Source organism: Pocillopora verrucosa, chromosome 2 (assembly GCF_036669915.1).
Source record: "Pocillopora verrucosa isolate sample1 chromosome 2, ASM3666991v2, whole genome shotgun sequence".
In the NCBI taxonomy this organism is placed as follows: Eukaryota; Metazoa; Cnidaria; class Anthozoa; order Scleractinia; family Pocilloporidae; genus Pocillopora; species Pocillopora verrucosa.
Genome location: NC_089313.1, coordinates 7,585,820 through 7,599,567, shown reverse-complemented (window position 1 = coordinate 7,599,567; position 13,748 = coordinate 7,585,820). Strand labels below are relative to the sequence as shown.

The 13,748-nt window shown below is 37.7% G+C and overlaps 2 protein-coding genes and 1 pseudogene across 2 annotated transcripts in view; 1 reads left to right on the top strand and 2 right to left on the bottom strand.

Annotated features, from left to right (window-relative positions):
* LOC131794006 (ras-related protein Rab-34) overlaps positions 1–7,077 on the top strand; it is an 8,740-nt gene extending 1,663 nt beyond the window's left edge. The window contains exons 2-10 of the mRNA XM_059111504.2: positions 346–437; positions 1,354–1,419; positions 1,913–2,014; positions 3,197–3,261; positions 3,512–3,563; positions 4,163–4,244; positions 4,763–4,853; positions 5,494–5,619; positions 6,689–7,077. Coding sequence (XP_058967487.2) covers positions 346–437; positions 1,354–1,419; positions 1,913–2,014; positions 3,197–3,261; positions 3,512–3,563; positions 4,163–4,244; positions 4,763–4,853; positions 5,494–5,619; positions 6,689–6,771 — 759 coding nt within the window. The 3' untranslated portion in view covers positions 6,772–7,077. The remainder of the gene's footprint in view (positions 1–345; positions 438–1,353; positions 1,420–1,912; positions 2,015–3,196; positions 3,262–3,511; positions 3,564–4,162; positions 4,245–4,762; positions 4,854–5,493; positions 5,620–6,688) is intronic.
* The window catches only part of LOC136279210 (2-(3-amino-3-carboxypropyl)histidine synthase subunit 1-like), a 490,303-nt pseudogene that overhangs the window by 227,835 nt on the left and 248,720 nt on the right, over positions 1–13,748 (bottom strand).
* On the bottom strand, positions 7,549–13,271 carry LOC131794017 (neuronal acetylcholine receptor subunit alpha-9-like). The gene is made up of 5 exons (XM_059111524.2): positions 13,140–13,271; positions 10,708–10,847; positions 10,406–10,450; positions 9,766–9,875; positions 7,549–9,214 (listed from the first exon to the last, which is right to left on the bottom strand). The coding sequence occupies exons 1-5, from the start codon at positions 13,225–13,227 to the stop codon at positions 7,996–7,998; spliced, it is 1,602 nt and encodes a 533-aa protein (XP_058967507.2). The 5' UTR covers positions 13,228–13,271; the 3' UTR covers positions 7,549–7,995.

The following is a 13,748-nucleotide window of genomic DNA, read 5'->3' as shown; positions in this document are numbered from 1 at the left end:
GCATAACACTTTTCAAACAAAAGATATGAAGTTTTTGCTGATTGAATTAAATGAATCTGCTAAATTTTAGGGAAACTGGCTGCTCACATTAATATAAGTTATCAAAACAATTTTAACAACATATTTTCAACAACAAAATAAATTGACAACGGAATTTGGAAGCACCTGGCAGTTATGCTTTAAAAAATCATTCACCTCAGACTCAGTGAATATTGTTGAATAATTATTTACACAATGTTTATTTTGCTTTGGCCAATAACTGTTAGTAAGTTGATAACAATCAATTCGATTTGATTGATGTCTTGGTTTTTTTTCTTGAGTTTCTTTTTATTTCTGTATCCATAGTTTTATACAGCTGATGCAGCCCCAAGACAGGCTTCTAATTTTCACCCTAAAACCAAGGATGCATGTTCTTCAGGGAATACTGGCAACATATCGTAAGTATTCACAGATGAGAAATCAATGTTGACGCAAAATCATCTAACTTAGGTTGAAGCACAAAATGATGTATTATTTGTAAATTATAGTTGAAGTCTGCTTAACCCCCTTAATGCTATTATGATAAATCTATCAGTATATTATGTAGCATCCTTTCCTCCAGAGAAGGAAGAAAAAAGTGAATAAATAGATCACACAAAAGAAAGAACAAGAAAAAAAAGACAAAATGCAATGAGTTCTTCCTCATTCTAGAAGTTCCTAATAATGTCCTTTCATTGTTAGACTTTCATAAGAGCCACAAAGTCTGTAAATAAAGTGGTTAGTCACAGGAATCCCATATCTTGACAGCTTTCACTTTGCAACTCTTGATTTGTAAAGGAATGAACATTAATTGAACAATCTTGTTCTGAATAAAATAAATGTGCATTAGTTGTGGATAGGAGCTGATCTTTAATCTACAGTGTACTTGTGACTGAAGTTTTCAAGGATTTATTCATCCTGTCAAGAAAGTAATCTAATAATTATTATGTAATTATGGATACTTTACATTTTGGGTAAGAGTCTGCTGTCTGCTGACCACTCTAATTGATCTAGTAAGTATGCGCAACAATTACACCTGTAGGAATAAAGCATACTCATGTACAAACAACTAATTATAGTGCCGTACTTTAATAGATCATAGCCTCTTTTGGTTATCATTAATTATTTTTTTTTGGTTTATTGTGCTCTTTAGCCCTGAAGTATTTGGTTTCATAGTAGTTTGCACAACTGTACATGATTGGAAATGAAATTTTCTGCTCAAGATCTACCATAACTTCCAATTGGAAAAGGACCACATTAAAAATCTTAATACCACCACAGTACTGAACTTGAAATAGACTAATGAAAGCAAAAATTTTTTCTTTTTGTTGTCAGTTTAAAAGTGGCCAAATCTATAGTTGTGGGTGACACTGCTGTTGGGAAAACATGTCTAGTTAACAGGTGTGTAAAACATTTAAGTATTTATCATGTGTACATGAAAGGTTCATCTATTCAGGGGTTTAGTCAGTACTAGAGCTTAGTGGCCCACCCAGCAACAACTTGCCCCACTTTACAAGTACCCTGAAGTGACTTGGAGTATTATTACTCTCTCCCCCCTTCCTAGAAGGGAATTGTTAGTCCATCACAAGGTTACCCCTGAGCATTTCATCAGGCTTCCCTGGCAATCCACCAGTAGTCATTTATACTCCTGGGTGTAGAGAGAGGCTCTGTGAGAATTGAGTGTTGTGCCTGCGAGCACAACTCGCTGATCCAGCCAGGAGTCAAATCCAGACCTCCTGATGCAGAGTCCAGCACACTGCAGTTTAGTTTTCCACATCTTCCTCAATTTAAAATTTAATATTTTGAGTGGACCTTTATCATGACTGGCATCAACATGCTACAGCAACTTTCTACATCTAGGCTCCACAGTACTGAATTTGGTATTTTATTGCAGATACTGTCGTAACCTATATGACAGAGATTACAAAGCAACCATTGGTGTAGACTTTGAAGTGGAGCGATTTAGGATTCTTGATCAAGAGTTCAACATGCAAATGTAAGAAAGACATGTATGACATCCCATCACTTATAAGAAAATCACAAATGCTGATCAAGGCAAGCTTTTATTTGAGTTATCCCTCACTTATAACAAAGTTTCATAGCATTGCAGCTATGTAGTGTCTAGGAAAGTTAAGATTTACCTAAAGAAGACATTTAACCCTTTCACTCCCACGAGTGACCAAGACAGAATTTCTCCTTACAATATCAATACAATATCAAGCAGCTAAGTGATGAGAATAAAGAAAAATATCAACTTGGGGATAATTATTAGTTGATCCAATACTAAATTCTCTGAACTAACATTGTAAGAATTGTACATTTGGCAGTAAGGATAATTACAAATTTGATGTGTGAGTTAACCCTTAAGATCTGATTGTTAATTCTCCCCTCTTGCTGCTACAAAATTCCTTGTAAATTAGTTATGAGAATTTGGTGTGAGATCAAGATAAAAACTTCACCCTGATAAGTTTTAGTATTCTCAGTAACTGTTTGCTAGAAAGCATATAGATATTATATGGAGAAGTTACATGTTAGTCACTTCTGGAAGTTAAAGGGTTAAGTGCATCATTGTCCCCTCCTTGTCCACTTTTCATTCCTTGTTTGGTTTCAAGTGACTTGTAATGGTCAAATTATTGTACCAACAGCACAGCAAGAATCAGAACATATTTAATTTTGTAAGTAGAATAAGGAAGATGGTAGGTACTAGGCTGGGTAAAGAAATAGAGAAAAATGTTTTTCTGTTTAATATCACAAGCGTGGGACAAAGAAAAAATTGTGAGTTCCCATGAGGCATTGAACCTCGGACCTTAGAATTCTGCTTTCCGATGCTCTACCACTGAGCCCAAGAGACTTCATGGTGAGCAAGGCCATTACAAAGTTCACAGAAGATATGTGTCCTGTATATTACTCGGATCAGCAATGTCAATGGCATCATGTTCTGTAAATAGAATAAGAAAATTGCAGTGCGTCATATATGAACTTCATATTGGGCCTTACTCACCTCAGAGTCTCAGTGGCTCTGTGGTAGAGCATCAGGGTGCGGAATCTGAAGTTCTAAGGTTCAACTCGTCATAGGGAGTCAGAATTTTTTCCTTGTCCCATGCTTGTGACAAGATGAAGAACATCTATATATATCTAATTTTGTATAATGGATATTTTACTCTTAAATGATGTCTAGTTGGGATACAGCTGGCCAAGAGAGATTCAAATGCATGGCTCAATCCTACTACAGGGGAGCACATGGTAAGTTTTTAATGACCTCCTACCTGAAGCATGAATTATTTTATAAAACCTGACTTGATTTGATGTGAGCAAAATTACATCTGTACACCACATATATAATAGAAACCTACCTTAGATGATCATTGACACCTCTAGTCCATAGACAATTTTCATGTATGTCAGTTTATCAGCATGTTTGTTTGTATTTTTGTTTGCTGCACACACTGTAGATGGATGGTGATAATTATATTATTTTGTCTTATTTCTGCAGTGATCATCTTAGTGTTTGACCTCACAAGCATCAAGACTCTTAACAATACAAAGTGAGCTGGCCCTTTACATTATTGGTTGATTATCATTATCACTGGCATTTTGATTAATAATAATAATTATTATTATAGTTATTATTATTATCATTAGTACTATTATTATTATTAACCCTTGAAACCCTAGGAGTGACTGGCACCTTATTTCTCCATACTACATGTATATCACCCCTGAATAACAGATAACGGTTGCAAGATCAAAGGAAATGATCACCAACTAAAGAAGCTGTTGATTGTTAAACAAATTCTCCTCATCAGCACCTAAGGAAGTATACAGAGGACAGTATGGAGAATATGCATTCTGATGTTTGGATGTAAAGGGTTAAAACCACCTGTATGAAGTAATAATGTAACTGAAAACATTCCATTTAGTGAAGCATCTTTCACTGCAACTTGAAGAAGAATTTCATGTTTACTAAATTAAATATAATAATTGTATAGTATTAGATCAATTTATGCAATTTTGTAGACCTTGAAATTTACTTGTTTATGTTAAGCAATGTTCAGCGGCTTTTCATTCATATTGAACAACCTGAATTGTAGGCCTCCCATGACTGTGTTGGATAAAAGTGTTCTATTCTTTTCGGCTGAATTAGGCAATGGCTGGAGGAAGCTTTAGAACAAAACACAACAACTTGTCCAGAAATTTTCCTTGTAGGATCCAAAAAGGACCTCTGTGTGAGTATAGGGTTTTTTTTTATTATGTTGTCGTCGTTATTAGTTGCCTGTTGACAGCTTGAAATGGTATTACGTGTACTTTCACATTTGAGGCATTTTGAAAAACTGAAAGCACACATGAGTGGCAGTTTGAAAATATACTATTACTGATTACTTTTGAGATGAGATTAATAAGTCCACACGGCGTACATAATGCATTGCACTTATGCTTGGAACCGGAGTAGAAAAAATTACCCTATTGATTATTATCGTGAAGATGTTAAGATGCCCTAATTTCCACAGCCAATCAAATTTAATACTAGTTCTGATATTTGGTTTCAATGACAGTATCAACAGTAAGTCGATAATCAGTTTTACGTTGTCAATGTAAATACTTTCACGTTAAGAAAAAAATTCCCTAGAATATTTCGCTGATTGAAAAAAAGACGTTTAGATTTTAGCTATTCGGCTATAAGGAAAGAAACACCGATACGAAGGAATATCGTTAAGTGGTTGTAATAAATTGTCTTCTTGTGCAGAAAAGCAATGATTTTTCACAAATGGAGATGAATGCTTTGAAAGTTGCAGAAGAAATTAACGCAGAATACTGGAGTGTATCATCTAAATCAGGTAAACCTTCACTGGAAAATTTAGTTGTGAGACTTCATGCAAAGTAATAACCATTTCGCGGAAACGTAACAAGGTAGTTCAGTCTCTTGGTCGCAAAATAACAGCACAGCGATATCAGAAGTGATGAAATTTTGTCTGGGGAAGCATACATGTATGTCCCTGTCAGCTAGATTTTCCTTGTTCCCGCTAATTTCCGTCTCCTGACATCTTTCTGTAACCATTTACTTCCTAACGTCAGGATGCATAATCTCCATACTGTTCACCATGCGTTACTTAAGGTGTTGACAAGGAGAATTTATTCAACAATCAGGAGACTCTTAAGTGTGTTATCATTTTCTTTACTCTCGTATCTTAAATGTGTGATCCAGGAGTGATACTGTAAGAAGAATTTGGATTCTAGTCACTCTTAGGGGTTAAAGGGTTAAGAGGTAGAAGAGGTTTTTCTTCGTTTAGTTTTCCTTCTTCACCAGAGATTGTTTAAGTACCAAACAAAATGAGGAACTGATTTGGGCTTGCTTATGACTTAAGCGAACAGATCACTCATTACAGGGTAAGTGGTAAGATGTCTTGACTTCATCGCAAGTCACCACAGAAATTAAACCGCACAGTTAGTTGACCATCGTGTTTCGATTGTACACAGGAGAGAACGTCAAAGGCCTTTTCCGTCGACTAGCAGCCGTAACGTTTGAGCAAGCAATTCTACGTGAGCTAGAGACTCAGGGAAAAAGAGTTGGAGTGCAACAGATAGGAAGTGGGGGTGGCCTGGGTAAGTACTCCTAAGACCTTGCCTTTTTCTTAGTTCATAAGAAAAAGGCAAGTTCGCGCGTACACTTGCCAACTCACACTAGTATGTTATGTTAAGAAAATTATCAGAAACATAATTTGTATTATCCCTTCTGACATATTAAATAAGTCGTGACAGCCTACTACGAAATTACCATAGAAGATAAACTTATCCATTGTAGGAGAAAGTTATGTTTGATGTTTTACAAACAGAGCTGAGTTTTCAAAAGACTGGTTAGTGTCATCGAAGAGGCTTTGGCAGATCAGTAATTGTGTGTCCTTAAACTTCTGACTGAAATAGTCATCTGAAATCCGAAAAGATCATCTCGTTTAGCTCTTTGCACCCTAGCATTAGTATTTATTTTGTCCAAACTGTTCTCTTTACAATTCCTGTAGTGCTGATAAGGAAAACTTTTGTGTCAATGAGGAGCGCCTTAAATTGGTGATCATTTCCTTTAGTCTCAAAACCTTTACATTTAATTCAAGTGTGATATTGCGCTTAGGGTTAATTAGAAGTCAGTCACACTCGGGGTCCACAGGGTTAAGGGTTTTGTGCTAGGCTGAATTATGCACGCGATTTGATTGGTTCTTACTTGGGATCTATTTGAGGACGGACGTATAAATGACGTTGCCATTAACAACCTTTTGCTTTTTAAAACAAACAGATTCCATGTTCCCGCGGGTCTGTATAGTAACAGACCACAGAAGGCGTCAAGATGGGCTAAGAACATCAGTGATACATTTTTGTTCTTACCACATTTGGGCAGTAGCTGTGATCTATTACTTAACAGAAGCACGGCAACATAGAATTTTTTTTTAATTAGATATCTGAAAACCACGAGAAACACATACACAAAAATTAGCCGGGGGGCAGCGCATTGAGTGATAATTGAAGTATTCCAAGTATTTTTAACTTTTATGCTATGAAAATATTCTAAAATCAGCTGTTGTATATGCGTCGGGTGTTCCTCGACTGACTCAAGTGAATTGGAAAAGTAGAATGCTCTATTAACTTTGGTGATGCAAATGTTTTATTCCAAATTTAATTTCAGTGCTGGAAAAGAGGAGAAAAGAAGATGACGAAAAAGATAGGCGTCGGAAACCAAAGTGTTGCTCCGGGGGTCGTGGCCTATAGGAATTCAAAGCATGCGCGACAGATTTTCGCAGCTGGTCTGTTATTAAAAGGGCTCTTGTACTCCCATGCTCGAATCTAATTTGTCAATTAAGTGGAAAGTAATTCTACGTCTTCAAAGTTTGGACAATTGACATGGTTAACATGAACGTGGAATTTGTGATATGTAGATGTGGCGATAGCCAGGGGCGCGGACGATGCCTCTTTTTCGCTTCTTTCATATATATTTCGCTTTTTTTCCACAGCAACTCAATCCAAAAAGTGTACATTTGTCAGTTATTTTTATTACAAAGAATTCTAATATTGAAACCAGTGATTCAAGTAATGAATACGAAATGTAATGAAAACTTGCTTTTTGGTTCCTCCTTCTCTGATCCTAGGGGGAAAAGTATTACTTAACTTTGGTGACTCTTTTAACGCTCTCGGCTTGAATAAGCTCTCGCAAAAGTCGTATCTCGACAAATGCGCAATTTCTGACGGTCTTAAATCGGTACAGGGCTGCGAAATGTTTCCTTCGTTTTAAAAAACAACTATTGTTAGCGATGTGTTTTCGTAAAAAACCAGTGACAAACGTTACAATGTAAGTTATTGTGGGAATCTACAGTAAGGCTCTTTCCAAGACCCTGGCGGTCGTGATGTAATCTCACAGTAACATCTTCAGTTCTTGCCGTTCGAGTTCCACGCCATTCTCTTCCAAAAATACTGTAAATGACTCAGTCTCTCTCTCCCCCCCCCCCTCTCTCTCTCCCCGGGCTCTCTCGTTTTCTCATAAAGTCTTCGTTACCATGACTTTAGCTGTTCATCGAGAGAGGCAACGCAACAGGCCATTTACAAGACGTCACAAGCCTCTTTTCAAATCGAGGCTAATTGCAAATTCTTTTTACAAAATCGAGGTCTTTTCCTGGTGCAATTTAAATTCATTTTTACTTTGAATTTTTGGCACTAAGCCTCAGGCGAGCGTTCGTGGAACAAGGACATGACCTATTTCCCTTGCAAGGGCTTCGGAACCCGGACGTCTCGATCCAGAGTTCATCATCCTCACAGTAGAGCCAGCTGCTTCGAATTTTCCACACGAACACTGATAAATAACTTCTAATTGCACTATACTATCTTGTTCAATATGTCTCGAATATTTTACGGCTTATCTAAGATGACTAAAGTCTTCATCTATCGTCTAACTATCTTTTGTTCCCATCCTTGAAGGGTAAACGGCATTTCATGTCCGTTCTAGGAACCAAATATTATTTCTTGCAAGCGAGGTGCTCGCATGAAAATGGCTAGGAATGTTGCAATTCCAGTAATTATGCAAATCCACAGTAAAGCTCGATCCAGGACCCTAGCGGCCATGATCCACTCCCATTTACGTAAATTAAGTTCGTATTCGTCGAGTTCTTCGCCATTTTCATCAAGTACTCCTGTACACGCCAAGCTAGTCTCGTTCCAGACTTCGTAAGGTTCAGGGCTGTAGGGATTTTCGTCTGTAAATCCATTCGAGTGGGTGCTCTTGACCGAGTTGGCGTACCGTAAGCCACCACAATCAAGACTTTTGGAAATCATGAACATGCTTTTGAGCTCAGCCACAAGGCGGTCATCCTTTCGCTCGGATTGATCGGGTGACGATCCGTGCATCATTTGCTCATGAACAACAGCTCCATTTTCCCTGGCTTCTTTATGGTCCTTGTATTCCGTCTCCGGCCTTCTTCGCTGGGTGGATCTTTTGAATTTTGGTTTTGGACAACTTTTTTCCACAGTTTTCCCCAGGAGGACCACACGCGCCATCCACTGCAGCATCAACTTCCGCATCCAGCGTGGCATTTTTTTGTTTTTGCTCGCTGTGAAATTAAGAATCACCGTTGTCGCCAAAATTGAAATACTTATTTCTACGCTGGTTGCAAAATAATACTGACCAAGGAGCGGGAAGTAAAATGAAGGGAAAATGTCCGAAGTTAACTGTTGGAAGACCGTCATAGCGAGGAGAACGGTAATACTTAACCCAATCCTCTCTCCGCATTCTGGAGGAAGAATAAAACCTAGAAATATCATTGACGAAATAAGAAAGCATGGAATTATTAAGTTCACACAGAAGATGAAGTACTCGCGACCTATCACGATGGTAACTGTCACGTCATCAAAAGCTCCCGTTCTGTATTGCACAACGTTCCTTTTAGCCTCTATTTTGAGGATATCCCATTCGCCATTGTCCACATACTGATTTGTTTTCCCACTCATCTGTTCCGAGCTCATAGTTAACTGTTGACTGCTTGAGGCCCAAGAACCGAACTTAAGAGAACATTTTTGTATGTCGAAGGGGAAGTAGGTTACATCTATGGAACACAGAGTTTGGAAAATGGCAGGACTTGTCCAGTCGTTTTGTCCGTTCGCTTGGACGACAACTTTGGTTTTGTATGTTGTAGGTCCACCACCAATACGGTCTTGGAGGTCAACGCTAGAAAAAGTAAAATGTAATTCTCCGATTAGTCACTGTCTTGGCAAAGATCGAACTGACCATCCTTGTGTCTAAATGCGTAGGTTAGTGCGACTACTTTTCGATGGTGGTGGAACATTCTTGTGAAATTCTTACTAAAAATAAGAATTCAATTTTTTATTTTTGATTCACTTCCTCCACGGCGTTGCCGTCCTGACTGCTCAAGGTCCCTAAGAGCGCGCGTTGGATAAGAGATACGTGCCTCATTGGCTATAACCAAGATTTTATTACTACACCCAATCTCGTATCCAACAGGCACGAATGGAATACTTGCTCTATTAAATTTCATTAAATCCTGAACGTTTGGATATTTGGAGCTTTTTTCAGCTCCGCAACAGTTGTTGCAGTGCATTTCCACATACAGCGATTCGGAATATGAGCTGATTACTGGAGTTGAATGAATCAATCAGGATACTAGAAAAGCAACATTCGGAGTTAAAAATGTAATAATGTTTAATACGGTTTCCCTTTTATTCAGTTAATTTGACACGTTAGTGTTAGCTTCCTCTTACTTGTTGTACATGAGTATGTCTGGTACCCAGATCTTCTCGGCGCTTGCCTGAAGGTTTTTAATGCCACCATACTCGGAAGAATTCCACTGAAGAAACGGATTGTGCCAAACCTGAGTGGATCGGAACAAAATCTCATATTCACAAAAGTCACCCCAATTCAGTGAAAGGACCGAAAGTGCTAGGGAAGGGGAGGGGAGGCGGTCACTTAATTTTCAAGGGGTGAGGAGGAGAAACAGTCGTCGTCAACAGAGTTTAAAGAGGGTACCGTTGAAAATTGACTCCCAGTTGCAATTAACTGCCAACGAGAGGGGATCCTAACCCCTCCCCCAGCCGCTCCAGGAGGAAAATAATAACCGTTCTGAATATGGAAGCGATCTTTGCAGCAATGAACGCTTCTTAAGCAGTAGTGAAAATAGGGCCGGCAAAAATATTTCCTTATCGTAGAGAAAATAAGGCCAAGAAAAAGATTTTTTCAGGCGTTATTTTCACTATTGCCTAAGTAGTGCTAAGTAGTGTTCATTGTCATGAAAATCGCTTCTGTATTAATTTCTTTGTCCGCAGTTGTAATGTATGTGCTTTCATATTTATGTACAGTCATTTAATAACCGTTCACTTTAAAAGATGAAGATGAAATATTTACCTGTCGTACCCAGCCATACACTGTCATAGTCTGGTCCTTGGCGTTCTGAAATTACAGTGAGGGTTCCTTAGTAAGGATGTAACAAGTTTGAAAGGTATGTTATCATACCTTTTCAATAAAAGTTGTGTAACTGCATCCGTTTCATGTACAACAATTTTAGGTGGCAACGATTAGAATTGTAACTGATACACCCTGTTTCTCCGCCCTCCGATTGAAAAACTTTCTAATAGGAATGCAGAAACTGGAATTGTTATGCAATAAACATTCATTTGATATCACTGGAGTTAACTTCAGAGACTCACCACGTCTTTGATGGTGATTATTTCAAAATCGAACTCCACCTTAACCGGCACTGATTCATTGAGACGCGGTAAGAAGTCCTTCCTGTAGCCATCAAACAGTTTCTCGGAAAGTCTTTGTATTGTCGTGCGCTTACCGTCTTCTGCAAACAGAAGCCAACTGCTTAACATCCAGTTATTTTTACACTGTTCTAGCTAAGGCTCGTTTATTCGAGAACTTTAATTTTCAATACCTCATTATTTTTTTATTGTTTTTCTGAGATACTATCTTCATAAATTATTTATTTGCGGGAACCTTCAAATTACTGTGTTGTTTGCGTCATGGGTGCATGTCGGCATTAGGAGATCGAATGATTTGTGTGCTCTTCAGTTGCATTTTAGAACTCTCATCTGGAATAAGAATCCAACAGGTTTTACAGATGAAGTAAAAAACTTAAGGTCGGTTATTTAAACGCTGACCAATATAAGCTGCGGTCTTTGATGATCAATGGACTTCGAAAGTTTCTCGTCTGAAGGTTTTTTAGAGTAATTTGATCTTCATTTTAGTGCCGAATATGACATTTCGCCAAATGTTAAGATGAAGGTGATATTTTCTGCTTGATGTAAGATTGTTAAGAAGGCGGTTTAGATAAACAAGGACCTAACCAAACCATACCTTTGAATATGAGCAGTACCTATTGGCAACATGTTAGCCGCAGCGAAGTTCAAAACAAATTTCGTCGTCAACAAGTAATCAAGTCGTAACAAGAGTCGTTTTTAAAATTAATGAAGCAATTTTCCGTTTTGGTTATGTAAGAAAATAGATTCCAAGAAATATGAGAGATGAATACCTCACAATTTTTTAAACTTTTCCGGTGTGGTTCTTCTCTGTCCGGCTTAGGGGCCCTAGTTCAACTAGTTCAAGCCGAAAAGTTAGAAATACATTACTTTCCTCTGAGAAGCACTTATTATCATTTCGAATATGCTTTTATTAATTATATTACTTGCAGGAAACAGTACTTATCGAGAAACCGTAAGATTTTTGGGTAAAGATTCAATTATAATTTCTTTTAAATAAGCTTTTTTAGAACCAGTGAAAAAGCAAAGAAAGAAAGAAAGAAAGAACGGAATGAAGAAAGATCCCATCAAGCGTTTAAAGTGATTATTTACTTCTCCGACATAACAAACGAGGTTATTAAAAATAAAAAGAATGTCTTTCGAATTTGTCAATGCAGGTTGAGGTTGACGGTAGATAAGGTATGACTGATTAATAAATTTCCAACTTCAGTGTTTCCGTGTTGTTACTGAGAAAAAGCGCAAAGTTTTTTAATTAGATAAGTTCAGTTGAACTGTTGGGTTCCCTATGAAGAAAAGCATACGAAACCACGATCTAATTTGAATGCATATAGGTTGCCAAACAGCGGTGAATTTCGGAGCGTTTCTTATAAAGAAAAGCGTACGAAGACACGATCTAATTTGAATGAATATAGATCACCAAGAAGCGGTTAATTTCGTGAGATGAGCCTGTTCGCATAACATTAGCGATGGAGATGACGCCTAAAATTATTTAAAAGTTCTAAACCATTTTTCTTTGCTTTCGAGTCAGTTTTTCCATAAAAGTTATGTGCCGACGAAATGTGAATTGAAAAATTAGTTGAGCATGGTATAAAGACTGCGGCTCTGTCAATCTTTAAGGGACAAGGTGGTTTAAGTTACGCCACAGCGGGATGTTGCATGATTAAAACTCGTAGTAACGAAAAGCGAACCGACAAAAATGCTCAGTGTTGGTACATTTAATAATTCTTTGGATCTGGTCTGTCATTAGAAAAACTTTACCACATGGAAGATTAACACAGTGCGTTGGTTTAGGTGTAATTTTCAGACCAACTCTTATATATATGTATAAATGATCATCACCAATGATATAAGAGTAACGCACCAGTAGTTGGTCTAAGTGTTAAGGTAACTTAACAAATAAACTTTAATCAACGCAAATGATTACATAATGCTTCGACTGGATCCTAAGGTTCCGGTTTTTGTACTTACATGAGTTTATTTCAGTTAAGCTATGATGTGAGCTGAGTTTATTTTCCCTTGGTAAATAATTCCTTTGACCTACATTTGACGCCGTTATAAACATCATAGTTTATCATGACTAATTTAAGATTCTAGCAAATTTCTAATCCTTGTGTTTCATTGCGTAAAATAATTTTTCTGTATTTAAAGTTCAGATGGAATTGTGAGTCAGAGAAGGCAAATGATTTTCAGAAAATAGCCTCGATCAATACGGTTCCTAAAGTAAATTCATTGTGTTAAAGCTACAGGCTACAGATTTAAAAACAAGACATGCTGTGGCGAGCGTCACTATGACATGCTTATAGGGAATATTCACGGCCAGTTATTATCATCAGCGATGCGTTGTTTAAGAACTATGCATAATTTACGTTTCAACTTACGTTGTTCATCGCATAATATCTCGACAGCAAGAACAGCAACGCACATAACCAGGAACGCTGGCAACGTCAAAAAAGGCAAAGAACACATTGGAGTATTTCCAAAAAACCACACCGTTTGGTGAACTAATCAGGCTTTCCTATGTACTTAAATGCAATGCCGCCTTGCGATTTGATTGCAATCAGGGAACTGAGTTCCAATTAGATATAATCAATTCTATCGGTTGGAGCTCATTAAAATAAGTCTGTTTCATAAAGGCGAGCACAATAGCACACTGCACTGGTACCCGTACCCGTAACGTGTTATGTCACAATGCAACCCGTGAGAGTAGTACGGTTTTCCCCGTAAGCGCAATTAATCTTTAATTTGTAACAAACCATGAAGGTTTTTCTTAGGCCTCGCATGAAATATTGGATCGAGACACGCACACAGAGACACCGCATTAAATCTTGTTTCAAAATTGTCCGGCACTGCGGGAGTGAAATGTTCAAAAGTGCCATTTTCAAATATATCTATACTACAGACCGCACGCAGACGAACACACATGCGCACCAAGAACGACGTGAGCAAATTACATAATAAAATGCATGGTATGTAAGCCGTCGGCTGAT